General features: G+C 47.7%; 1 protein-coding gene across 2 annotated transcripts in view; it reads right to left on the bottom strand.

Moving 5' to 3' along the window:
- The window catches only part of SIK2 (salt inducible kinase 2), a 108,265-nt gene that overhangs the window by 31,608 nt on the left and 60,620 nt on the right, over positions 1-16,037 (bottom strand). For both annotated transcript variants that reach the window (XM_039496390.1, XM_039496389.1), the window contains exon 5: positions 885-1,009. In XM_039496390.1, the coding sequence (XP_039352324.1) occupies positions 885-1,009 (125 nt within the window). The remainder of the gene's footprint in view (positions 1-884; positions 1,010-16,037) is intronic.

Here is a 16,037-nt window from a genome sequence, read left to right on the forward strand (position 1 = left end):
CAATGCTCCTTACCAGAGTCCTTCCTTGATGCCGAGGGTTCCCGCACCAATGCCAGTGCAGCGCACTGAGGCTGCCAGTGCTGGCTCCGGCTGTGGGCGAAGTGCAGATTCCATCAGGAGGAGCTTCAGGCGAGAGTCTCTCTCCTTCTTTGTTCTGGGCTTAAAGCCCCTGCAAATCTTGCACCTCTCCGCCTGATGACCCTCCCCGAGGCACTTGAGGCAGGAGTCGTGCGGATTGCCATGTGGCATAGACTTCAGACACTTCTCATAGGGCTTAAAGCCCTGGGACCGAGGCATGCCGTGGTCAGGGGGAAAGGGAAAGGGAATCTGGGAAAATCCCCCAGCTAAGTACTATACAACTAATTAACACTAATGGGTAACTATTTACAATAACTATTTAAAGAAAGACTGCTAAGTAGGCACTTGTAATACGCAAGACTGAGCTGCTCCAACAACCGTCACTGGCGGTAAGAAGGAACAGAGCAGGCGGCAGGTCAGCAGGGACTCCACAGCTGACCCGACGGGTACTGCTAGAGGAAAAACCTTCTGAGAATCGTGCGCTGGAACGGACCTGAGCAAGCACTTGAAGAACCTCACATTCCGCAAAGAACAGTGACAGCTTTTTGGATTAGCTAAATTATTTCGTGCAGTGACTTCATGTGCACCTACTATGTAACCTTAAGCCAACCTGGTATTCAAAGTGACTTTACAAAGCAAGATCCTAGGCTTCAAAACTATTGGGCCTTAGGATCATTTTGTGACTTGGTCTAGAAAAATAAAGCCAGAGGGGAACAGCCTGTCTTGTGGTCTAAATGAAATTCAGAGGTGATTACAATGTTCATTTCTAAAAGGTGATTTTAATCTAGTAAATAAAACAACGATACCCAGATATCCAGTTGGGGTCCTTCATACTGCTGCCCTTCAAAGACTTCCGGGGCTGCATACGGGGGGCTTCCACACCAGGTGGTGAGAGGCTCACCACTTCTATAGAAATTTCCAAACCCAAAATCTGTAGAGAAAGAAAAAAAATTATTTTAACACATCTACATTTTTAAACCTACATCCAATGATCTGGTGCTGATATGCAGTGACTGGGCCTAAAGACCCACTTGCAGTCAGAGCTCTATATTTCCTGCAGAAACAAGAGATGGTTACGCTATTTTTCACTCGCGGTGCAGATTACTAACTCTTAACGGTAACTGCACAACTAGCCCCCATCCCAACCAGCACAACGTAGTGGTTAATTTCTACCACTGGGGTAAATCTGCGATTATAACAATGTCCTCATCTAATTAAGTGAGAGAGTGGCAACCAGGCTGTGTGCTGAGCCGACGTACTCACGTGTAAATGTCTGAGACTCAATAGTGAACCTGAGAGCTCTTTGGCTTTCTCTAAGCTAGGCTTTCTTTAGGCTCAGAGAAGGAAAGTGATTTGACCAAGGGCACACAGGTTCTCTACCACTGAAAAGCTAACACACAGAACCTGAGTCTCCTGAATCCCAGTCCAATGACCTATCCATTGGGAAATGCGGCCTCTTCGAGGAAGCATCAAAACTGACTTAATACAAACATAAGAATGACCATACTGGGTCAGACCAAAGGTCCATCTAGCCCAGTATCCTGTCCTCCGACAGTGGCCAATAAAGTGCTTACAGATGCTTAAAGTAAACAAACTGGAAAAAAAAAATAGAGAAAATATGTTTGCTCCACTCTCTCTCAGTTCCAGTCATCACCACGGTTACATGTAACAGTAGATACAAAAACATTCAGTGTAATTTTTAAGCTGATGTCCCGTTCAGGCTTTGAATACTGATTTGGACTTTGACAATGTCTCTGGAAAGGTTGCTTTTGAATAGCTATTAACTTTGACTTTAAGAGAGCAGTTATGTGCCATCAACTTGTCTGTGTATCTACAGTGGACATCAGGGTCCTCAGCTAATGAATGACTAATTCAGGACAGCAGGGACAAAATACACCCATCCTCAAGGTGCCATCAGATAAAGAAATAAAACAAAAAGTGGGGAATGTTGTGTGTCCATTGCCACAATCCATTGCAGCCCTCTGGCTCTCTTCTGCCTTCCACACACACTTCCTAGTCAACACCTTCAATGCTCAGCACAACTCTGATCTGATCTGCCTCTCTGCTCTTACTTCTAGCCATCCTTCTTTCTCCCTTTACCCTGTCCACACTTCATTGACTTCTTCCATACTCCTTTGTAACACCCCCTAGTCCTACTCCTGGCACACCTGTTTCAAGTTCCTCCTCCGAACCCCTTCCTTCAACAAAGCCACTCAGTGCTAACTAACAAAGTGGCGTTAACTATTTATTAATACATTTTAAAAAATAAACCTCCACTGCAATGTACCTGCTCCTCTCTTGTGAAATTGACTCCACTAAATCAGTGGAGGTTTTGCCATTGACTTCAGTGGGGCCAGGATTTCTTCCTTGTTTTCTGAGAGACACTTTTTTTTCAAATACCAATTTGAAGTGTTAGGTTCTTGGATCATGGACCATTCTGTATGGAGTAAATCACTGTTGGCACTCAAAGAGGAAGAAAAAACTTCAAGGGGAAAGGGGGAGCAGTAAAGGGAGTGGGATAGACATATTCTTTGTTTAAAAACCTTTAAGAGTTAGACAAACCCTAACTTTAATGTTAACTAATGGGCTGTATTTCTGTACGAAACTAAAGCCTGGTTGTGACATTACCCCAGATACAATCTGGACTGATGAACAGCTGTATTCCCTCAGTTCTCCAATCTGGGGTGCCTTTTACGCTGCTTTGCTGTGAGAGCTACCACTCCTGGTCTGCTCGCAAACAGCCTCCAGCAGGTAAGTTATTCCCAGTTACATTGTAGAAGTAGCAAAGAATCCTGTGGCACCTTATAGACTAACAGACGTTTTGCAGCATGAGCTTTCGTGGGTGAATACCCACTTCTTCGGATGCAAGCAGTGCATTGTAGAAGTGTTGCAGCTAGCCACTCATGAAATTACACTGCTGTTTCTTTGTCAAGACGTAGATTTTTTGCTCGCACCCTTTCCTGCCAAAGAACAGCCACTTAACCAGGTGACACCCATTTGATTTTGCTGACACCTGGCTGAGGCATCGCCTAGTCTTTTGTCTCTGAAGAACTGGTTTGTGACTGCTCCCCAGACTTGGAACATATCTTAATAGTATCATATAGTAGAAACTTATAACTTTACATACAATGTTGCCACACACATTTTACCGGGACAATAATGATCAGCAAAGTATGAGTTTTCAAATGATACCCCATAAGGCATATTTTGTAAAAAATTTATCATAGTCCTGTAAAAAGGACTATGGATAAGGATTGGCTCTAAGGGCTGGGTCGGTCGGGCTGTGGCGCGAAGCGGGGCTCGGCGCGAGCTCCGGCTGGGCGAGGCGCCGCCCCTCTCCTGGTGGGCGGCGGCGACTCTGGACGCGAGCCGGGCCCTTCCTGTGGATCGCCCCAGCTGCGGCGGGCGTCGCTTGCCTCTCCCCCATCCGCGGGGACGGGGGGGGCCGGCGTTCCGCCTCGGCTGGCGCCTAGCAGCTGACTTAGAACTGGTGCGGACCAGGGGAATCCGACTGTTTAATTAAAACAAAGCATCACGAAGGCCCGCGGTGGGTGTTGACGCGATGTGATTTCTGCCCAGTGCTCTGTAAAAAGGGTGAATATACAGACTCACACAGGTCTACGTTAGAAAATTAGATCTATTTATTTGCATCAGTCGGGTGTGAAAAAACCACCTCCTGGAGCAGCATTGTTAAGCTGACTTAAGTCCCCATGTAGACAGTGCTAAGGTGATGAAAATTTTTGTCCATCAACCTAGCTACTGCATCTTGGGGGAGTGGATTATGTACACCAACAGGAGAACACCCTTCACCCCCCCCACCCCATTGGTATAGGTAGTATCTACGCTTAAGTGCTACAGCGGCACAGATGTGCCACTGTATCATTTTAAGGGTAGACATACTCTGAGACACGTAACAATAGCAGGTCACAGGCAATCTAAGGCCCACAATCCAATGTACTGTGCAGAACTTCATATATGCTCAGCATTAGTCTAAGTTGGTGTTAGCCATTGTTTAGCTGCTCCTTGAAGTAGTGATCCTGGTTACTTTTCCAGAGAATAACAAGCCATACAATAAGATTTCAGCTTGTATTTTTTCAGGTGATAAAGCTTTACCCTCCTCAGTAGCTGAGCTTTTAATGTGTAACTGTACACTGGTGTGTTGGGGAATTCTGTGAAAGTCAACAGTGTTGATTTACAGTAATCAGGCTGTTGATTTAGTCCTATCAACCGCTGAATACCTCAGAGGCATGTGAATACCATGTGGCAGTGATCAGCAGATAGCTTCACTGATAAACACTGTGGTTAGCAGACATTGTACAGGCACCACTGATACCACTTCGTTTTGCTCTATTTGCATATGTTATATTATGTTTGGGAAAGGACTCGGCTCTTGCCTCATATGACCTGTGCTACAAAACCATATAAAGACCCTGCAATTCACAAGCACAGCAACACAGTGTTACTGTTAACTATATGAAAACACAAGCTAATCCCACAGTCAGAGGAATTGATAATTTTAAGTAAAACTAACCTTGCTCTGGAGTGGCACGTATGTGGAGTTGGAATTGCAAGATTTATTTTCAGTGTAGAGTAAAGGTATGTGCATTTCTCTAACATAAGGCTACAAGATTGTCCTAGGATATGTCTACTCTTCAGCTTCCCACCCTGGATAGACAGACCAGCAGGAGCAGGGCTTGAACTAGAGTGCTAAAAATAGCACTGGACATACCCTTAGAGCTCATTTAATTTTCTCTAACTTTATGTACTGTAATGCGTCAATCAAGTGTGATGAAATTCAGCAGAACCAAGCACTGAAACAACAAAATCTGAGTCAGTGGGTCACACAGAACTTCAACAAGATTCCTGTCATATCAGGGTGGTGGCAAGCTTTTTCATAGTGTAGATTACATCTTAATAGAAAGATTGTCTCCTGGATACCCCCACTCCCATTCATGATAGCATAGCACCATTAGTAGCTACAACAACTGTTTATGTGTAAAGTACCATCCGCAAAATAGTCAATGTATTTTTTACTGTTTATTACTTAAATATAGCAGCTGGGAACAAAGAAAGCCAATGCCACGTGGCCAGTCAGCTCTCTTTAGAACACAATATTGAAATCACTGCAGCAGGAAACATGGTTTAAGGTGATGCAAACATTAAGTCAATATTCACCCAGTATGACTATTCAAGGGGAATTCCTCCCATAAACTGACCTTTTAATATGACCTGTTTTGAGGCCTATCTGGTCCACGTGAGCAATTGAAGTGTTCAGTTCAGTCACATTACAAAGGCAATCCATGCCATTTCCTCCTCGCCTTATCCCTCTCCTCCTTCCACTCACCCACTGTTATCTTGGGTTTGGTACTGGACACAGACAAAGGAAGTAAGGCCTGGTCTACACTAGGAGTTTGTCGAATTTAGCAGCGTTAATTCGATTTAACCGTGCAACCGTCCACACCAGGAAGCTAATTAGTTCGACCTAGAGGGCTCTTTAGTTCGAATTCGGTACTCCACCCCGATGAGGGGAGTAGCGCTAAATTCAACATGGCTATGTCGAGTTAGCCTATGTGTGGACGGAAATCGACCTTAGTAGCTCCGGGAGCTATCCCACAGTGCACCACTGTGTTGACGCTCTGGACAGCAGTCCGAGCTCAGATGTTCTGATCAGCCATACAGGAAAAGCCCCGGGAAAATTTGAATTCCTTTTCCTGTCTGGCCATTTTGAATCTCAATTCCTGGTTGGACATCGGGGCGAGCTCAGCAGCACCGGCAGCGATGCAGAGCTCTCCAGCAGAGGAGTCCATGCAATCTCAGAGTAGAAAGAGGGCCCCAGCATGGACTGACCGGGAAGTCTTGGATCTGATCGCTGTGTGGGGCGATGAGTCTGTGCTTTTGGAGCTGCGCTCCAAAAAACGGAATGCAAAGATCTATGAGAAGGTCTCAAAAGCCATGGCACTCAGAGGATACAGCCGGGATGCAACGCAGTGCTGCGTGAAAATCAAGGACCTGAGACAAGGCTACCAAAAAATAAAAGCGGCAAACGGACGCTCCGGAGCCCAGCCCCAGACATGCCACTTCTATGAGGCACTGCATGCCATTCTCGGTGGGTCTGCCACCACTGCCCCACCAGTGACCGTGGACTCTGAGGATGGGATAGTGTCGACGGGCAGTTTCTCGGCGATGTTCGCAGATGGGGAAGATGAGGAAGGGTTTCTGGAGGACGAGGCAGGCGACAGCGCTTACAATACTGCTTTCCCCGACAGCCAGGATCTCTTCATCAGCCTCACAGAGATCCCCTACCAACCCTCCCCGGCCGTTAACCCGGACTCTGAATCAGCGGAAGGATCAGTCGGTAAGTGCTATAAACATGTAAACATTTATTTTTTAAAAAACAGGAATAAAAACTATATGAAAAGAAGGTCAATACATATAGGGATAGAACAGAAATCCTCTTGGGACAGTTCCACGAAGCTCTCGTAGAGGTTCTCGAAAAGCCTCCGCAGGAGGCTCCTGGGGAAAGGTGCCTTATTGGGTGCTCCGTGGAAGCACACTCTTCCGCACCAGGCCATCCTCAGATACAGTGGGAGCATTGCCTCGACCAGCATGGCAGCATAGGGCCCTGGTCTGTGCAGGGATTCACGCAGCATGCGCTCTCTGTCTCTCCTAGTGACCCACCTCAGGGTGATCTCGCTCGGCGACTGCTGCATCTAATTAGGGGAATTACTGTAATGTTACTATTGTGAATGCTTGACTTTTCCTTTGCATAACAATGACCATCGTTTAACAGCCACGTGGTGGAGGCTGCAGAGGGAAAGCATACAGGGATCTTTCCCGGGGACAGCCGCGAGGGGCTGGAACAGGGTCAGACTTTATGCTTGCCAGATTGCCTGCAGCAGGAGGGCACTGCTATCCATTAACTGTTAAGCAGCCTAAAATTTACGGCTTACCAGGCCTGGCTGCTACACGGATTCTGCTGTCCTGCCCCGCTTGTCTGATCTCCAGTGCAAGACCCCAGGCAATGAAAGCGAATGCCAAAAATTCGAACTTGTCCTGAGAGCACATGAGATAGGTGCCCTGTATGGTCTTGTTCACAGAAACAGACTAGACTGTGTTCAGTGTTCGCAAACATGTATCTTTGCAAGGAAATCACTTCCTTTTTCCCATCACACAGCTGCGGCTCTTTCCCGAACTGCCCCGGCATCCCCCTCACAGAGGCTGGCGCAGATTAGGCGGCGAAAGAAAAAGACTCGGGACGAGATGTTCGCTGAACTGATGGCCTGCTCCAGAGCCGAGGCAGCCCAGCAGAGCCAGTGGAGGGAGACCCTCTCTCAGCAGCAGCGCTCACACAGTGAACGGGAGGACAGGTGGCGGCAGGAAGACCAGCAGGCGACTCAAACACTGCTTGGACTAATGAGGGAGCAAACGGACACGCTCCGGCGCCTTGTGGATGTTCTGCAGGAACGCAGGCAGGAGCAGAGAGACCCCCTGAACTGTATCTGCAACCACCCTCCCCCGCCACAAAGTCCTGTCCCCCCCTCACCCAAAATCACAAGAAGGAGGGGCGCTAGGGGCCATGAAAACTGTCACTCCACCCCAGCAGAGCGCTCATGTACCAAACAGCTCTCATTCCCTAAAGTATGAGAATTGCTTCCCTTCCTGGCTCACCCAATCCAAAATCCCAGTTTCATCCCCCAACTGTGTAGTTGAGTATTAAAAATAGTTTGCTGTTCATTACTGTTTCCGTCATGTTTCTTTGCAGAAGATTTTTTGTGAAGGTGAGATAGGGGTTTGTTAATTGCACAGGACGGCCACCATTACCAGGGTACAGACATGGGGGCAGGATCAACAGCAGGTCACACACAGAGTGCAGTCACTAGGCACCCGGGTCACTCTGGGAGGTGTCTGCTGCCCCAGGTCAGTCTGGGAGATGTATGCTGCCCCAGGGTCCGAGCGCCTGGCATCCACAAATGGCAAGGCAGGCTGCCCTTACCATGCCCTTCCACCCTAGCCATGAACCTCTCCGATGCCCTGAGCCCCAGCCAGAGCCATCATCCCCCTACACCTACTCACCCTTCCCACACACCCCTCACCCCTTCCTGCAAACCCACCCCTTCCTGCACATCCTCCTGTAACCGTCCTCCCCCCAGAGACTGCTGTAGGAGCAGGAGCCTGTCAGTCCTCGAGTGTAGAAGCGGTCTGTACATCACTGCACACCGTACCCACCACAGTCTGCGTCCCTGTTTGAACCCTTTAACGCGAATTCTTTAGTAAAGAAAACTTTGTGAATTAAAAATGTTCCAATAACTTTATTTCTAAACGTCTGTTGGAAGGGGGGAAACCTGGTGAACGGGGTATGTAACCGCTGAAAAAAGTCAATAGTAACTGAAACAGGGGCAGGTTCAGCTTCTCTGTAAAGAGACTGGACAGTCATAGGTTACCCTGCTCTCTGAGGAACCTAGCTTTCAAAGCCTCCCGGATGCACAGCGCTTCCCGCTGGGCTCTTCTAATCGCACGGGTGTCTGGCTGAGCGTAATCAGCAGCCAGGCGATTTGCCTCAACCTCCCATCCCGCCATAAAGGTCTCCCCCTTGCTCTCACAGAGATTGTGGAGCACACAGCAAGCTGCAACAACAATGGGGATATTGGTTTCGCTGAGATCCGAGCGAGTCAGTAAGCTCCTCCATCTCCCCTTGAGACGTCCGAAAGCACACTCCACCACCATTCTGCACTTGCTCAGCCGGTAGTTGAAGAGCTCCTTGTCACTGTCCAGGGCGCCTGTATAGGGCTTTGTGAGCCAGGGCATTAGCGGGTAGGCTGGGTCCCCGAGGATCACTGTAGGCATCTCCACATCCCCAACACTTATTTTGTGGTCCGGGAAGAAACTACCTTCCTGCAGGCGTCTAAACAGACAAGAGTTCCTGAAAACACGCACGTCATGAACCTTGCCCGGCCACCCGACGTAGATGTTGGTAAAACGTCCCCTATGGTCCACCAGTGCTTGCAGCACCATTGAAAAGTAGCCCTTTCGGTTAATATACTGGCTGGCCTGGTGGGCCGGTCCCAGGATAGGGATGTGAGTGACATCTATAGCCCCACCGCAGTTTGGGAATCCCATCGCGGCGAAGCCATCTATGACGACCTGGACGTTTCCCAGGGTCACTACCTTTGAGAGCAGTAGGTCAACGATTGCGTGGGCTACTTGCATCACAGCAACCCCCACGGTAGATTTGCCCACGCCAAAGTGGTTCGCTACTGACCGGTAGCTGTCTGGCGTTGCAAGTTTCCAGAGGGCTATGGCCACTCGCTTCTGCACACTCAGGGCTGCTCGCATCCGGGTGTCCTGGCGCTTCAGGGCAGGGGCCAGCAAGTCACACAGTTCAAGGAAAGTGCCCTTTACGCATCCTGAAGTTTCGCAGCCACTGTGATTCATCCCAGACCTGCAGCACTATGCGGTCCCACCAGTCCGTGCTTGTTTCCCGGGCCCAGAATCGCCGTCCCATAGCATGAACGTGACCCATTGCCACCATGATCTCCGCAGCGCGGGATCCCGTGCTTTGTGAGAGGTCTGTGCCACTCTGACACTTCATGTCCTCACCGCGCTGCCGGAGCCTCCTCGCCCGATTTCTCAGCAGCTGACTGTGGAAGAGGTGGACGATAAGGTGCGAGGAGTTGACAACGGCCATAAGTGCAGCGATGATCGCAGCGGGCTCCATGCTCGCAGTGCTGTGGTGTCCGCGCTGTCACTGACCAGAAAAGTGCGGTAACAGATTTCCCGCCGGCGCTTTCAGGGAGGGAGGGCGGGAGTGACGGTTGAATGACGACAGTTACCCAAAACCACCCTCGACACATTTTTCCCCCAGCAGGCATTGGGGGCTCTACCCAGCATTCCAATGGGAAGCGGGGACTGCGGGAACTGTGGGATAGCTGCCCAGAATGCACCGCTTCCAATGTCGACGCTTGCCCCGTTAGTGTGGACTCACAAAGTTGAATTAGTGTCCTTAGTGTGGATACACAAATTCGAATTCATAAGGTCGAATCCACAAATTTGACCTAAGTTAAATCGAACTACTCTTGTAGTGTAGACATACCCTAAATGTCTACACTAACTTACACTTAGACTAGTTCTGAACTGACCTCACTCCTTGTTACATGAAGTTTAATAATACTTTTGCACCTTTATAGTGTAACTCCTTCCATCCAAGAATATCAAAGCATTTATTATTCAGCTTGTCTTAGCTTATGATGATAAATATCCCCATTTTACAGATGAGGAATCTGAGGCAGAGATTAACTAATCTGCCCAAGACCCCACACTGAGTTAGTAATCATGATTAAATGGTTGATCATCTCCTAAGCATAAAAGATAAATCAGTGTCTCTCTCCTTAGAACCTTTGTCTGGACATTACCAAGCACAGAAACCCAGTGGTATTCCTGAAATGACACTTTGCTCCACACTCTCTTACACTTACCTACCATTTCATTAAATGGATTGTGGGCAACCTTTCTGTCACCTCCAATTCACATGATATGCTCAGGGAACACCACACTCAGATGACTCCAACACATCAGGACTCAAGAGGAACTGCCAAGTCCAGTTTCCTTTTATAAAGAATAGCCATGTGTGTTTTTGCTCGACTGGAACCATATGGTCCCCACCTATTTCTTTATCGTCTCATGCACTGCTCACAAACTGATTTTCTTAATATAAGCCATCCATCCTGTTCAAGATACACCACAGAACTTGCAGTCATGAGAGAAGTACAAGACTAAAGGTAATCATTTGGTGGCATTTTTATTAATAACCAAACACTACCAATAACCATCACAACATTGGAATTCTGTTTGCTTTGATATTGCATTGTCACCCTCAACCCATCTCAAGTTAACCGTACCCAATATTCCCACCAATAACAAAACAGACACTAGTCGTATCCCAGGGTTCTCTTGTTGGGAAACAAGAGTAAGAGGTGTCAATGGATGGGCTGCCTTTGTGCATTCTTCCACAATGCTTTTATGAATTGAATACTCTCCCTCACCTGATCTAGAAGGCCACTACAGCCTTCTTCATCACTCTCCTCCACACCCACCACTGTCAAAATGTCTACAAGAATATAGCCAGTTAACACTGGTTAAGTCAAAGGGGTATTTGAAGATTATGGATTTTTATTGTGTGTGGGGGGTGGTGGTGGTGAAATGTATATTCTGTGTTTTATACTGATCCTCTATATTTCATATACTACTTGTCTTCTCAGATAGTTAGCTCTTCACAAGAGATTATGTCTTCACATGAGTTTGAACAGCCCTAGCACGCTGATGGTGCTACCAGAATTCAGATACTAGCACACTTTCAATTTTGTAGAAGAAAACAATAATTTGCTCTTCCTTCAAAACCTGTGTATATGAACACTATGTAGGTTCCCTTCAATTGGTATTTAATTATTGGATTAGGTATACAGCATGAGCCATCTTTATTATAAATCAAATAGACCATCTCAGAAACCTGAAATGTAGCATAGGGTGGATTAGCCATTGCTTGGTATCTTTGAATGAAGATTAGATCTGTTTCTAGAAGATAAGATGTAGCTGAACTACAAATTATTAGGTTTATGCAGGAATTAGTGGTAACATCCTATAGCATCTGTTACAGGGGCAGGCAAACTTTTTGGTCTGAGGGCCACATTGGGTTTCCCAAATTTTATGGAGGGCCAGTTAGGGGAGGCTGGGCCATGCCTGGCTGTTGGGCATGGCCCAGCCTCTTGCCCCTTGACGGCCCCCCGGGACTCCTGCCCCATCCAACCGCCCCTGTTGCCTGTCCCCTGATGGGAACCTCCCAGAACCCCTGCCCCATCCACCCCTCCCTGTCCCCTGACTGCCCCCACCCCAACTGTCCCCCACTGCCCCATCCAACCCCTCCTCTTATTCCTGACTGCCACCCCGGGACCCAAGCCCCCATTCAATCCTTGTTCTCTGCCCTCTGACCAACCTGACCCCTGTCCACACCCCCACCCCCTGACCACCACCCCGAACTCCCCTTCCCTCTATCCAACCCCTCCTGCTCCCTGCCCCCTTAGCGCATTGCCTGGAGCACCGGTGGCTGGCGGTGCTACAGCCGCACCGTCCAAAGCACCAAGACGGGCAACCACGCAGCCCGACTTGAGCCAGCCACACCACGGCGCAGCACAGAGCTCCGCGTCGGGCTCGGCTCTGCAGCTGCGCTGCCCAGCAAGAGCTCGCCGCCCCATTGCCCAGAGCATTATGCTGGTGGCAAGTGAACTGAGGCTGCGGGGGAGGGGCCAGGAGCTCCGGGGCTGAGCAGGAGGGTCCCGCAGGCTAGAGGTAGCCCACGGGCCATAGTTTGCATGAAGGAAGTCAGATTAGATAATCACAATGGCCCTTTCTGGCTTTAAAATCCGTGCATCCATCTTTTCGTCATTACATATCAATCATCTTCTCTGTATCAGTCTTTTGCACAGAATTGTCAAATTGAAAAATGTGCAGAAAACACAGGAAATTTCTGTATTATTTTTATGAAGTGTCTGTGTGACTTAGTTTCTGCACTCACTACTATTTTATTGCTGCCCCTTTGGAAGTAAGGGATTAATTTCTTTCCAAAGAAGTGGGAATATGCAATGAATTGACTGGGTGCAGGTCCTGTAGACATGTCTAGGTTGGTATGATTGGACTATCAAGAATTCTCAACGTATGAAGAGAGCTACCTTGGGAGACAGAATGGAGACCCATGACTGAACCATTAACCTTTAAAGACTGCATAAGTGTTAACTGCCAGCCAAAGGGACCTGCTAGATGTGGATGGACAATTACCTGTCTGACCACAACTACTTCTCAAGGGAGGAGGGCATACATGAGAATGCAGTGTGACTGATGAAGAACTAAAATGGCAGGAGAGGGCAGTAAGAATCCTGCTCTTCCAGCAAATGGAGTAATTCACTCTGGGACCACTGGGCAGGGACAGGGAGGTTTGCTACAGGAAAGCACTGCCTGTCTTCCTTCCAGGGCAAAGAGGGTACATCTACACAGCAAAAAAGACCAGTGGCAGTGTGTCAGAGCCTGGGTCAACTGATTTGAGCTAGTGGAGCCTGCACGGCCAGACTAAAAATAGCAGGGTAGATGTTTGGGCTTGGGCTGGAGCCTGAACGGGAGAGAAACTCAGAGCCTGTGCTCCCCAGTCTCTCCCTCTTTGCTGGGTTCGAAGGTTCGTCTCCAGCCCGAGCACCCATGTCTGCTATTTTTAGCCCCATAGTTGACCCAGGCTATAGGGCTCACTGCCAATGTTTTATTTGTTTTCTGTTGTGTAGATGTACCCAGAGGGGCCCACCTAACTAAGCAAGGAGGAGCTGGCAAGTTAGGGCAGGACATGCATTTAGGCTTTGCCTCACCACTGTCCCTAAATACGGTATTCCGGTTCACAAATATGGTCTTGTTTTGAAAAGGCTGTTCTGTATTACTGCAAATATCTGCTGGTTGCATTGCTCCTTAGAGGGCAAGTCTCCAGTGGGTCCAAGCTCATTTGGACTAGTTCAAGGAATCACACTGAGAAACAGAGATGCTGAAGCCAAAAATCCGATCTTGGAAACATGGGGCTCCCGCCCTTGGGAAGAGTGGAGGCCCAGGGCCTATCACATACACTTCCAGAAAGACCATATAAAAGGTAGAGGCACAGCATATCTTGTGGATCCAGGACATCACATTTTGAAAACATGCAAAAAGGCAGACAAGCTATCTACACAGGCACCCAAGCAGAGTCTCTTCAATGGCTCTGGGGTACATCATTGTTAGCTGGAGAAGCAAGGGATCAATATCAATCCAGCTCTGTATCTGAGTGCAAAGCACAGAATGTAAAGTTCGTGCCACATTTCCCTTTCTCCCTCCCCGAGACCCAATAATTGCAAAATAAGTTGTGAAAAATACTTAATAAAATAGTATAAATTAAAAAAAAAAAAAACACCCAGTCATTGTTTTTCGCCTGCCTTATTTCTATCACAGCCAGACTTGTGTTGTGAAATTTTTAATTCACTTTGACACAGTTTTTCTTCACACATTATTGGCTTGGCAACCTTGACAGTACTTCAGGAGACGTGAGGCAATTTCTTTCCTCAGAAGCATTTTGCCATCTGTGTAGGTGTCATTAAGTTTGAACTCTCCCCTCAGTTATCTTGAATTTGTCAGATCAGTTAAGATCTCCAAGAGTCTCTTAGCGCTGCAGATAGATACCAGGGTTTTGCCAAGAATAGCAGTGTTGTGCAGGTGCCATTATTAAGAATTTTCCATATCAGACCACAGGTACTTTCAAAGGGGTAAAATTACAGTGACTTGTCTTGCAGAAAAATGTACAAGGTGCTGTTACAATTCCCAAAGAAAGCAAAAATTAGGCCTGGTCTGCACTTAAAAATTAAATCAACCGAGCTATGTCACGCAGGGCTATGAAAACATTCACGCCCTGCGTGCCATAGTTAGGTCAGCCTAAGCCCCAGTATACGTTGACGACCTAACTGTGTCTGTCTACTACCTCTCGGAGAGCTGGATTAACAATTTTATTAAAGCTAATGTTAAACAGAAATTATATAATACATAGGATGAGAAAAGAGTGTCTGTACATCTGGGTGTAGTACTTAGATTATCCACAAATACAGTTTGTTTTTAAAAGTCATATGATACATAGAGTACATAATCAGCAATAATCCAAGTTTAGGTGAATAAATTTAAGAATACAGTTTGGATATTAGCATCCAAGTACTCAGGTACATCACTCATGAGAAGTTGTACAGAGATTTAGTTGCAGAAAGCAAAATATATCAATGAATGGAGACTGTCCCTCAGTAATTGAGAATTAGATTGTATTTCCTAAAAGGAAAACCTACCCTATCAGGGAAGTCTTTCAGTTACTTTCCTTGCTGCGCTTCTCATCAGCACTCCAGCTCATCCCTCCTGGTATTGTCGATGTCCGGTGATGTGTTCTATGTAGATGTCCCTCGACTATCTGATGACATCCGACACCATGAGTTGCCGCATCAGACGAGCATAGCATTGACCAATTCCGCATTCCCGCAACACTCGCTCGTTACTGGGGTCCCATACACAAAAGGCTCAGACGATCAGCGCGTCTCTGAACCTGGTAACCCCTAGCTCTCAAGGTGTTGGCCAGAGGGGTGTCTCTCCACCTTTCAAGCTCGGGCATCGTGGAAGGCTGGGGTCCTGTTCTCAAAGGGCACTGTGGCGTCCACGATGATGATCTTCTTCCAGTCCTTGTTGGAGATGAAGATGTCCAGTCACAGTTGTCTGTCCACTCTGGGAATGGTGGAATTCACAGCAACCTTCCCTATGGGTGCTGGGATGGCTTTGACCAGGCGATCTTGGATGGTGTTGCGTTGCAGCTGCCAGGCTCTGGAATGGGGCTTGCAGCTACACAGGACGTGGGATAGTGTCTCGTGGGCATAGCCACCCTTCCTACATCGCTTGACCCAATTCCCGTGGCGGACGGCTCCGTTCAGAGGAACACAGTTGAGCCGGGCCCCACGGATGAATCTCCTGTTGGCAAATTGGCTGAAGCTGCCCCTGGGGAGGAAGTGGTTGCTGGTGTCCCACTTTGCACGTCACCTTGAACACCCTGCCCTGGGGTCCAGCTTGTGCTTCAGGTTTTCCACATACTGGCAGCAGATGGCATCCTTCAGGGTCCTCTCCAGCATGGCTCTAGTTTTTGGAGTGAGGATAAATACACTGATGAAAAATCTCCTTCTGCTGATGTAGGAAGTGTCTGCACTACTGCAGCTGTGCTGCTGTAGCACGGGTAGTGTAGGCAGAGCTTTAGTTTGAAGTTTTTTAAAATTCTTTTTAACTAATTTAGACTATGTTCTGATGTACTACCTGTTTCCACTCTGGGTACTTACTAGAATATGTTGCTGTATTCATATCATTTTAAGCTCTAAGTTTTATAAAAG

The sequence above is a fragment of the Mauremys reevesii genome, linkage group 12, assembly GCF_016161935.1.
Source record: "Mauremys reevesii isolate NIE-2019 linkage group 12, ASM1616193v1, whole genome shotgun sequence".
Taxonomy (NCBI): Eukaryota; Metazoa; Chordata; order Testudines; family Geoemydidae; genus Mauremys; species Mauremys reevesii.